At 48.5% G+C, this 13,201-nt stretch overlaps 1 protein-coding gene across 2 annotated transcripts in view; it reads right to left on the bottom strand.

The window, feature by feature from the left end:
• The window catches only part of LOC143286679 (glycosyl hydrolase YngK-like), a 33,120-nt gene that overhangs the window by 5,078 nt on the left and 14,841 nt on the right, over positions 1-13,201 (bottom strand). For both annotated transcript variants that reach the window (XM_076594335.1, XM_076594334.1), the window contains exons 2-3: positions 6,297-6,469; positions 3,621-3,790 (exon numbers count right to left, since the gene is read on the bottom strand). In XM_076594335.1, coding sequence (XP_076450450.1) covers positions 3,621-3,790; positions 6,297-6,458 — 332 coding nt within the window. In that variant the 5' untranslated portion in view covers positions 6,459-6,469. The remainder of the gene's footprint in view (positions 1-3,620; positions 3,791-6,296; positions 6,470-13,201) is intronic.

Genomic DNA, 13,201 nt, shown 5'->3' with positions numbered 1-13,201 from the left:
TTAGGCTCTCTGGGCAGCCGAACTTTAGGAGGATCTTCCACAGAACACGGCAGTTCACCGTGTCGAAGGCCTTAGTCAGGTCTACAAAGACCATGTGGTGCTCCTTTTTCTGCTTACAGCACTTCTCTTGCGTCTAGCGTATGGCAAACACCATGTCACATGTTCCCCTGCCTGAGTGGAAGCCGCACTGTGCTTCAGGGATGATTGTGTTGGAGACATGGTCAACCAGTCTGCTCAGTATGATGCGGGCGAAGATCTTGCCGGCGATGCAGAGGAGAGAGATTCCAAAGTGGTTATCGCAGAATGTTTTGTCTCCCTTCCATTTGTAAATGTGGACGATTGAAGCACCTCGAAATCCTGGGGGACCTCCCCTCTCTCCCAGATAGACTAGAACCGGGCGGTCAGCTTGTCTGTCAGCACCTCGCCTCCATACTTGTAGATGTCAGCCTGGATTCCATCCGCTCCTAGTGCTTTTCCTGACGTTGTCAGCTTCAGGGCCTTCCGGGTCTCGGCCTTGGTGGGAAGGGCAGCTAGCGAGTCACTGACTGGTAGCTGTGGGAGGACTGCAACTGCAGTCATGAGCATCAGCAGCAGACTGAAGCTCTTCGGACTTTCCCACCAGGTGTTCTTCATCTCACGCAGCCTCTTCTGTACGAGTTGCTTGGTTTGCAAGAACTGGTTCTTCTTCCTCTGGCAGTCTTTATCGGAAATGTGATCCTGATGCCGTATATGCAGTGTGTTCAGAAGCTTGGAGATTCCAGAGTCGTTCTTGTCGAACCAGTATTTGTGGCTCCTCTGTACAAAGCCGAGTGTGTCAGCTGCTGCTGTGTACACAGCATCTCTAAAGGTGCTCCATACCCCTTCTACATCAGTCAATGCAGGAATTTCTTGAGAGAGCTGCTTGGATTTGCTGCTGCAGCACGTCCTTGGTGATAGGGAGGCGGTGGATGTTCAGCTTCCTAGGGGGTTTCTGCCTGGCTGGTTGGAGCTTGCGATGTTCATCTTGCTGCTGTCATCAGGGTTGGCCATCATCGGGGCATAGCAGCTGATGACTGTGGAGAAGCGATCCTTGGACAGCTTCAGATGCAGGGTCATCAGCCTATCGTTTATCCCACGTGGAAGGCTGTCAAGCTGTCGTGCAAGTTTGGTTTGGATGGCAAAGCCCACGCCTGAGGTTCTTGGGGTGCCATCTGGCTTCCCAATGCAGCAGAAGGTTACCCCCCTCCAACTTCCTCCAGCTGGGTTTCACCGGCAAACCTGGTTTCGCTCAGGGCTGCTGTGTCCACCAGGTAGCGATCAAGCATTCTAGCAATGAGCGCTGTGCGCCTTTCTGGTCTGTCGTCTCTGTCTAAAAGGATGCGAACATTCCAGGCACCCCGAGTCAGGGCATAACTCCTTCTGTTGTTTTCGACCGCTAGTGTTGGATGTCCAAGTAGGTGCGGTTTCCTACTAGGTACTAGGCGAGGCAGGCTTTGTTTAGGGATCCTTTTATCTCCCCTTCCCCATGTGGGGAGAGCAGTGCTGTCCCTAAAAAGGGCTGCTCTGACACTGTGGGAGGATACGGGCGCCACATCTGCCCCAGTCTACGGCGGACGACCATCACCCCACAGCCGCCTGTGTGCATAGTCGTGACTAGGAACTGCCAGCAGCATCGTCTGCCTGTCCCTGTTACCACTTCTCCATCGCCGCAGGGCTTGGGAAAGCTGGGTGTTGGAGGGCTAGCTCGTCGTTCCGACATTAGCCTGGTTACCTGACCAGCACAGATGACTTTTTTTTTTAGTGAAGAGGAGTTGTGCAGTCCCTTCCCCACTCTCTCGCCGACCGACGCTCACAGTCCCACATTTGCAGATACTGCCAGAAGGACTTCCAGCCAAGATAAGAGCTCCCCCTGCCCTTTGGTCATCCTCTTCCGCCTTCACAGCTGTTGGGAAAGGTTTCCTCCTCCGTCTGGTCCGTCGTTGGGAGACTTCACATGTGGCAGGTAGTACTGGGTTACATGGTACCAGCAGCAAGGGCTATGTCCCTGACCTGACCTGTACTTCACAACAACAAAAAACACCCCTCAGCCAAAACACATAATCCAAACTGTGCTGAACAAAATCATCCCCGCCCTCACACATACCCACCCAACCTCACCCTAAAGACCAGGAAAAAGAACAGAGGAGAACAGAACCCCTGACCTGTAAGGATTGCACCAGGAAAAAGAAGAAAAGAGAACCCCTGACCTGTGAGGGTTGAACCAGAACAGAACAGAACCCCTGACCTGTGAGGGATGAACCAGAACAGAACCGAACCCCTGACCTTTGAGGGTTGAACCAGAACAGAACAGAACTGAACCCCTGACCTGTGAGGGTTGAACCAGAACAGAACAGAACCCCTGACCTGTGAGGGTTGAACCAGAACCGAACCGAACCCCTGACCTGTGAGGGTTGAACCAGAACAGAACAGAACTGAACCCCTGACCTGTGAGGGTTGAACCAGAACCGAACCGAACCCCTGACCTGTGAGGGTTGAACCAGAACCGAACCGAACCCCTGACCTGTGAGGGTTGAACCAGAACAGAACAGAACAGAACAGAACCCCTGACCTGTGAGGGTTGAACCAGAACAGAACAGAACAGAACCCCTGACCTGTGAGGGTTGAACCAGAACAGAACAGAACAGAACAGAACCCCTGACCTGTGAGGGTTGAACCAGAACAGAACAGAACCCCTGACCTGTGAGGGTTGAACCAGAACAGAACAGAACTGAACCCCTGACCTGTGAGGGTTGAACCAGAACAGAACAGAACTGAACCCCTGACCTGTGAGGGTTGAACCAGAACAGAACTGAACCCCTGACCTGTGAGGGTTGAACCAGAACAGAACAGAACAGAACCCCTGGCCTGTGAGGGTTGAACCAGAACAGAACAGAACCCCTGACCTGTGAGGGTTGAACCAGAACAGAACAGAACCCCTGACCTGTGAGGGTTGAACCAGAACAGAACAGAACCCCTGACCTGTGAGGGTTGAACCAGAACAGAACAGAACAGAACCCCTGACCTGTGAGGGTTGAACCAGAACAGAACAGAACCCCTGACCTGTGAGGGTTGAACCAGAACAGAACAGAACCCCTGACCTGTGAGGGTTGAACCAGAACAGAACAGAACTGAACCCCTGACCTGTGAGGGTTGAACCAGAACAGAACAGAACCCCTGACCTGTGAGGGTTGAACCAGAACAGAACCGAACCCCTGACCTGTGAGGGTTGAACCAGAACAGAACAGAACCCCTGACCTGTGAGGGTTGAACCAGAACCGAACCGAACCCCTGACCTGTGAGGGTTGAACCAGAACAGAACCGAACCCCTGACCTGTGAGGGTTGAACCAGAACAGAACCGAACCCCTGACCTGTGAGGGTTGAACCAGAACAGAACCGAACCGAACCCCTGACCTGTGAGGGTTGAACCAGAACAGAACCGAACCCCTGACCTGTGAGGGTTGAACCAGAACAGAACCGAACCGAACCCCTGACCTGTGAGGGTTGAACCAGAACAGAACAGAACCCCTGACCTGTGAGGGTTGAACCAGAACAGAACAGAACCCCTGACCTGTGAGGGTTGAACCAGAACAGAACCCCTGACCTGTAAGGATTGAACCAGGCGTGCAGCTCCATGCCCCGGGCATGTGCCTCAGTGACGGCAGTGGCCAGGGGGTCCCAGAAGGGATGAGGGGCCTGTCCTTGTCGCCCCGTCAGGTAGATGCTCCACGGGTCGTAGGGGCTGGAGTAGAAAGCGTCGGCAGCTGGGCGGACCTGTGGGACAGGCGGTGTTGTGCTGTGGTGTGGTGTGTTGCGTTGTGCTGTGTTGTGTTGTGTTGCGTTGTGCTGTGGTGTGGTGTGTTGTGCTAGTGCTGTGCTGTGCCGTGTCGTGTCGTGTCGTGTCGTGTCGTGCTGTGCAGTGCAGTGATGTGCTGTGCTGTGTTGTGTGTCCTGTAGTGTCGTGCTGTGCTGTGCTGTGCTGTGCCGATTCGTGCCGTGTCGTGCTGTGCTGTGTAGTGCTGTGATGTGATGCGATTTGCTGTGTCGTATTGTGCTGTGCTGTGCTGTGTTTGCTGTGATGTGTCGTGTCGTGTCGTGTCGTATCGTTTCGTGTTGTGTTGTGTTGTGCTGTGCTGTGCTGTGTTGTGCTCCTCATTATGTTGTGTTGTTCTCTGTGTTAAGATGTACTGTGTTGTGCTGTGTTGTGTTGTGTTTCTGTTCCTCATTAGGCTGTGTTGTGTTGTGTTCTGTGTCTGTGTTAAGTTGTGTTGCATTGTGTTGTGCTGTGTTGTGCTCCTCATTATATTGTGTTGTGCAGTGTTTTGCTGTGCTCCTCACGGTGTTGTGTTGTGCTCCTCATTAAATTGTGTTGTGTTGTGCTGTGCTCCTCATTGTGTTGTGTTGTGCTGTGCTGTGCCCCTCGTTAAATTGTGTTGTGTTGTGCTGTGCTGTACTCCTCATTGTGTTGTGTTGTGCTGTGCTGTGCTCCTCATTGTGTTGTGTTGTGCTGTGCTGTACTCCTCATTGTGTTGTGTTGTGCTGTGCTGTACTCCTCATTGTGTTGTGCTGTGCTGTGCTGTGCTCCTCATTGTGTTGTGTTGTGCTGTACTCCTCATTGTGTTGTGCTGTGCTGTACTCCTCATTGTGTTGTGTTGTGCTGTGCTGTACTCCTCATTGTGTTGTGTTGTGCTGTGCTGTACTCCTCATTGTGCTGTGCTGTGCTGTGCTGTACTCCTCATTGTGTTGTGCTGTGCTGTACTGTGCTCCTCATTGTGTTGTGCTGTGCTGTACTCCTCATTGTGTTGTGCTGTGCTGTACTCATTGTGTTGTGCTGTGCTGTGCTGTACTCCTCATTGTGTTGTGTTGTGCTGTGCTGTACTCCTCATTGTGCTGTGCTGTGCTGTGCTGTACTCCTCATTGTGTTGTGTTGTGTTGTGCTGTGCTGTGCTGTACTCCTCATTGTGCTGTGCTGTGCTGTGCTGTACTCCTCATTCTGTTGTGTTGTGCTGTGCTGTGCTGTACTCCTCATTGTGTTGTGTTGTGCTGTGCTGTACTCCTCATTGTGTTGTGTTGTGCTGTGCTCCTCATTGTGTTGTGTTGTGCTGTGCTGTACTCCTCATTGTGTTGTGTTGTGCTGTGCTGTGCTTCTCATTGTGTTTTGTTGTGTTGTGCTGTGCTGTACTCCTCATTGTGTTGTGTTGTGCTGTGTTGTGCTGTGCTGTGCTCCTCATTGTGTTGTGCTGTGCTGTGCTGTACTCATTGTGTTGTGCTGTGCTGTGCTGTACTCATTGTGTTGTGTTGTGCTGTGCTGTACTCCTCATTGTGTTGTGTTGTGCTATGCTGTGCTGTACTCCTCATTGTGTTGTGTTGTGCTGTGCTGTGCTGTGCTGTACTCCTCATTGTGTTGTGTTGTGTTGTGCTGTACTCCTCATTGTGTTGTGCTGTGCTGTGCTGTGCTGTACTCCTCATTGTGTTGTGTTGTGCTGTGCTGTGCTGTGCTGTGCTCCTCATTGTGTTGTGTTGTGTTATGCTGTACTCCTCATTGTGTTGTGTTGTGCTGTGCTGTGCTGTGCTGTACTCCTCATTGTGTTGTGTTGTGCTGTGTTGTGCTGTGCTGTGCTCCTCATTGTGTTGTGTTGTGTTATGCTGTACTCCTCATTGTGTTGTGTTGTGCTGTGCTGTGCTCCTCATTGTGTTGTGCTGTGCTGTGCTGTACTCCTCATTGTGTTGTGTTGTGTTGTGCTGTGCTGTGCTGTACTCCTCATTGTGTTGTGTTGTGTTGTGCTGTGCTGTGCTGTACTCCTCATTGTGTTGTGTTGTGTTGTGCTGTGCTGTGCTGTGCTCCTCATTGTGTTGTGTTGTGTTGTGCTCCTCACTATATTGTGTTGTGTTGTGCTGTGCTCTGCTGTGCTGTGTTGTGTTGTGCTGTGTTGTGCTCCTCATTATATTGTGTTGTGCTGTGCTCCTCATTATATTGTGTTGTGCTGTGTTATGTTGTGCTGTGCTGCTCATTATGTTGTGTTGTGTTGTGCTGTGCTCCTCATTATGTTGTGATGTGTTGTGTTGTTGCTGTGCTGTGCTGTGTTGTGCTCCTCATTATGTTGTGATGTGTTGTATTGTAGTGTGTTGTGTTGTGCTGCTCATTATATTGTGTTGTGTTGTGGTCCTGATTATACTGTGCCGTGCTGTGCTGTGCTGTGCCGGGCTGTGCTGTGCAAGCAAACAGCCAAACAGCCAGCCAGTAAACCAAACAGCTAATCAGACAGCCATCAATCCAGACCTGGAAGATGACGGCGTTGAAGTGGAGGTCCTTGAGGGTGTCCAGAAGGTCCACCAGGTCCTGACGCTGTTTGGAGGACGGGTCCTGGCCGGAGGACGGCCAGTCAATGTTGGCCACTGTGGCCACCCACACGGCCCGGAACTCCCGCTCCACGCCGTCCATGGCCCCCCGGTCTGTGCACAGTCAGGACACACCACTTAGCGTGACGTCAAACAACACACCACTCAGCGTGACATCAAACAACACACCACTTAGCGTGACATCAAACAACACACCACTCAGCGTGACGTCAAACAACACACCACTTAGCGTGACATCAAACAACACACCACTCAGCGTGACATCAAACAACACACCACTTAGCGTGACATCAAACAACACACCACTCAGCGTGACATCAAACAACACACCACTTAGCGTGACATCAAACAACACACCACTCAGCGTGACATCAAACAACAACACACCACTTAGCGTGAAATCAAACAACACACCACTTAGCGTGACGTCAAACAACACACCACTTAGCGTGACGTCAAACAACACACCACTTAGCGTGACATCAAACAACAACACACCACTTAGCGTGACATCAAACAACAACACACCACTTAGCGTGACATCAAACAACACACCACTTAGCGTGACGTCAAACAACACACCACTTAGCGTGACATCAAACAACACACCACTTAGCGTGACATCAAACAACAACACACCACTTAGCGTGACATGAAACAACACACCACTCAGCATGACATCAAACAACACACCACTTAGCGTGACATCAAACAACACACCACTCAGCGTGACATCAAACAACACACCACTTAGCGTGACATCAAACAACAACACACCACTTAGCGTGACATCAAACAACAACACACCACTTAGCGTGACATCAAACAACAACACACCACTCAGCGTGACATCAAACAACAACACACCACTCAGCGTGACATCAAACAACAACAACACACCACTTAGCGTGACATGAAACAAAAACACACCACTCAGCGTGACATCAAACAACAACACACCACTTAGCGTGACATCAAACAACAACAACACACCACTTAGCGTGACATGAAACAACACACCACTCAGCGTGACATCAAACAACAACACACCACTTAGCGTGACATCAAACAACAACACACCACTCAGCGTGACATCAAACAACAACACACCACTTAGCGTGACATCAAACAACAACAACACACCACTTAGCGTGACATGAAACAACACACCACTCAGCGTGACATCAAACAACAACAACACACCACTTAGCGTGAAATGAAACAACACACCACTCAGCGTGACATCAAACAACAACACACCACTTAGCGTGACATGAAACAACACACCACTTAGCGTGACATCAAACAACAACACACCACTTAGCGTGACATCAAACAACACACCACTTAGCGTGACATCAAACAACACACCACTCAGCGTGACATCAAACAACAACACACCACTCAGCGTGACATCAAACAACACACCACTCAGCGTGACATCAAACAACAACACACCACTCAGCGTGACATCAAACAACACACCACTCAGCGTGACATCAAACAACAACAACACACCACTCAGCGTGACATCAAACAACAACACACCACTCAGCGTGACATCAAACAACAACACACCACTCAGCGTGACATCAAACAACAACACACCACTTAGCGTGACATCAAACAACAACACACCACTTAGCGTGACATCAAACAACACACCACTCAGCGTGACATCAAACAACAACACACCACTCAGCGTGACATCAAACAACAACAACACACCACTCAGCGTGACATCAAACAACAACACACCACTTAGCGTGACATCAAACAACAACACACCACTTAGCGTGACATCAAACAACAACACACCACTTAGCGTGACATCAAACAACAACACACCACTCAGCGTGACATCAAACAACAACAACACACCACTTAGCGTGACATGAAACAACAACACACCACTCAGCGTGACATCAAACAACAACAACACACCACTCAGCGTGACATCAAACAACACACCACTCAGCGTGACATCAAACAACAGCAACACACCACTTAGCGTGACATCAAACAACAACACACCACTTAGCGTGACGTCAAACAACAACAACACACCACTCAGCGTGACATCAAACAACACACCACTCAGCGTGACATCAAACAACAACACACCACTTAGCGTGACATCAAACAACACACCACTTAGCGTGACATCAAACAACACACCACTTAGCGTGACGTCAAACAACAACAACACACCACTTAGCGTGACATCAAACAACAACACACCACTCAGCGTGACATCAAACAACACACCACTCAGCGTGACATCAAACAACAACACACCACTCAGCGTGACATCAAACAACACACCACTTAGCGTGACGTCAAACAACAACAACACACCACTTAGCGTGACGTCAAACAACAACAACACACCACTCAGCGTGACATCAAACAACACACCACTCAGCGTGACATCAAACAACACACCACTTAGCGTGACATCAAACAACAACACACCACTTAGCGTGACATCAAACAACAACACACCACTTAGCGTGACATCAAACAACAACAACACACCACTCAGCGTGACATCAAACAACACACCACTCAGCGTGACATCAAACAACAACACACCACTTAGCGTGACATCAAACAACAGCAACACACCACTTAGCGTGACATCAAACAACAACAACACACCACTTAGCGTGACATCAAACAACAACAACACACCACTCAGCGTGACATCAAACAACAACACACCACTCAGCGTGACATCAAACAACAACAACACACCACTTAGCGTGACATCAAACAACAACACACCACTTAGCGTGACATCAAACAACAACAACACACCACTCAGCGTGACATCAAACAACACACCACTTAGCGTGACATCAAACAACAACAACACACCACTTAGCGTGACATCAAACAACAACAACACACCACTCAGCGTGACATCAAACAACAACACACCACTCAGCGTGACATCAAACAACAACAACACACCACTCAGCGTGACATCAAACAACAACAAAACACCACTCAGCGTGACATCAAACAACAACACACCACTTAGCGTGACATCAAACAACACACCACTTAGCGTGACATCAAACAACACACCACTCAGCGTGACATCAAACAACAACACACCACTTAGCGTGACGTCAAACAACAACAACACACCACTTAGCGTGACGTCAAACAACAACAACACACCACTCAGCGTGACATCAAACAACACACCACTCAGCGTGACATCAAACAACAACACACCACTCAGCGTGACATCAAACAACACACCACTTAGCGTGACGTCAAACAACAACAACACACCACTTAGCGTGACGTCAAACAACAACAACACACCACTCAGCGTGACATCAAACAACACACCACTCAGCGTGACATCAAACAACACACCACTTAGCGTGACATCAAACAACAACACACCACTTAGCGTGACATCAAACAACAACACACCACTTAGCGTGACATCAAACAACAACAACACACCACTCAGCGTGACATCAAACAACACACCACTCAGCGTGACATCAAACAACAACACACCACTTAGCGTGACATCAAACAACAGCAACACACCACTTAGCGTGACATCAAACAACAACAACACACCACTTAGCGTGACATCAAACAACAACAACACACCACTCAGCGTGACATCAAACAACAACACACCACTCAGCGTGACATCAAACAACAACAACACACCACTTAGCGTGACATCAAACAACACACCACTCAGCGTGACATCAAACAACAACACACCACTTAGCGTGACATCAAACAACAGCAACACACCACTTAGCGTGACGTCAAACAACAACAACACACCACTCAGCGTGACATCAAACAACACACCACTCAGCGTGACATCAAACAACAACACACCACTCAGCGTGACATCAAACAACACACCACTTAGCGTGACGTCAAACAACAACAACACACCACTTAGCGTGACGTCAAACAACAACAACACACCACTCAGCGTGACATCAAACAACACACCACTCAGCGTGACATCAAACAACACACCACTTAGCGTGACATCAAACAACAACACACCACTTAGCGTGACATCAAACAACAACACACCACTTAGCGTGACATCAAACAACAACAACACACCACTCAGCGTGACATCAAACAACACACCACTCAGCGTGACATCAAACAACAACACACCACTTAGCGTGACATCAAACAACAGCAACACACCACTTAGCGTGACATCAAACAACAACAACACACCACTTAGCGTGACATCAAACAACAACAACACACCACTCAGCGTGACATCAAACAACAACACACCACTCAGCGTGACATCAAACAACAACAACACACCACTTAGCGTGACATCAAACAACACACCACTCAGCGTGACATCAAACAACAACACACCACTTAGCGTGACATCAAACAACAGCAACACACCACTTAGCGTGACATCAAACAACAACAACACACCACTTAGCGTGACATCAAACAACAACAACACACCACTCAGCGTGACATCAAACAACACACCACTTAGCGTGACATCAAACAACAACAACACACCACTTAGCGTGACATCAAACAACAGCAACACACCACTTAGCGTGACATCAAACAACAACAACACACCACTTAGCGTGACATCAAACAACAACACACCACTCAGCGTGACATCAAACAACAACACACCACTCAGCGTGACATCAAACAACACACCACTTAGCGTGACATCAAACAACACACCACTTAGCGTGACATCAAAGAACAACACACCACTCAGCGTGACATCAAACAACACACCACTTAGCGTGACATCAAACAACAACACACCACTTAGCGTGACATCAAACAACAACACACCACTTAGCGTGACATCAAACAACAACAACACACCACTCAGCGTGACATCAAACAACACACCACTTAGCGTGACATCAAACAACAACAACACACCACTTAGCGTGACATCAAACAACAACAACACACCACTCAGCGTGACATCAAACAACAACACACCACTCAGCGTGACATCAAACAACAACAACACACCACTCAGCGTGACATCAAACAACAACAAAACACCACTCAGCGTGACATCAAACAACAACACACCACTTAGCGTGACATCAAACAACACACCACTTAGCGTGACATCAAACAACACACCACTCAGCGTGACATCAAACAACAACACACCACTTAGCGTGACGTCAAACAACAACAACACACCACTTAGCGTGACGTCAAACAACAACAACACACCACTCAGCGTGACATCAAACAACACACCACTCAGCGTGACATCAAACAACAACACACCACTCAGCGTGACATCAAACAACACACCACTTAGCGTGACGTCAAACAACAACAACACACCACTTAGCGTGACGTCAAACAACAACAACACACCACTCAGCGTGACATCAAACAACACACCACTCAGCGTGACATCAAACAACACACCACTTAGCGTGACATCAAACAACAACACACCACTTAGCGTGACATCAAACAACAACACACCACTTAGCGTGACATCAAACAACAACAACACACCACTCAGCGTGACATCAAACAACACACCACTCAGCGTGACATCAAACAACAACACACCACTTAGCGTGACATCAAACAACAGCAACACACCACTTAGCGTGACATCAAACAACAACAACACACCACTTAGCGTGACATCAAACAACAACAACACACCACTCAGCGTGACATCAAACAACAACACACCACTCAGCGTGACATCAAACAACAACAACACACCACTTAGCGTGACATCAAACAACACACCACTCAGCGTGACATCAAACAACAACACACCACTTAGCGTGACATCAAACAACAGCAACACACCACTTAGCGTGACGTCAAACAACAACAACACACCACTCAGCGTGACATCAAACAACACACCACTCAGCGTGACATCAAACAACAACACACCACTCAGCGTGACATCAAACAACACACCACTTAGCGTGACGTCAAACAACAACAACACACCACTTAGCGTGACGTCAAACAACAACAACACACCACTCAGCGTGACATCAAACAACACACCACTCAGCGTGACATCAAACAACACACCACTTAGCGTGACATCAAACAACAACACACCACTTAGCGTGACATCAAACAACAACACACCACTTAGCGTGACATCAAACAACAACAACACACCACTCAGCGTGACATCAAACAACACACCACTCAGCGTGACATCAAACAACAACACACCACTTAGCGTGACATCAAACAACAGCAACACACCACTTAGCGTGACATCAAACAACAACAACACACCACTTAGCGTGACATCAAACAACAACAACACACCACTCAGCGTGACATCAAACAACAACACACCACTCAGCGTGACATCAAACAACAACAACACACCACTTAGCGTGACATCAAACAACACACCACTCAGCGTGACATCAAACAACAACACACCACTTAGCGTGACATCAAACAACAGCAACACACCACTTAGCGTGACATCAAACAACAACAACACACCACTTAGCGTGACATCAAACAACAACAACACACCACTCAGCGTGACATCAAACAACACACCACTTAGCGTGACATCAAACAACAACAACACACCACTTAGCGTGACATCAAACAACAGCAACACACCACTTAGCGTGACATCAAACAACAACAACACACCACTTAGCGTGACATCAAACAACAACACACCACTCAGCGTGACATCAAACAACAACACACCACTCAGCGTGACATCAAACAACACACCACTTAGCGTGACATCAAACAACACACCACTTAGCGTGACAT

This window comes from Babylonia areolata, chromosome 10, assembly GCF_041734735.1.
Source record: "Babylonia areolata isolate BAREFJ2019XMU chromosome 10, ASM4173473v1, whole genome shotgun sequence".
NCBI classification, from domain to species: domain Eukaryota; kingdom Metazoa; phylum Mollusca; class Gastropoda; order Neogastropoda; family Buccinidae; genus Babylonia; species Babylonia areolata.
This window is presented reverse-complemented; position numbering and strand designations above follow the sequence as displayed.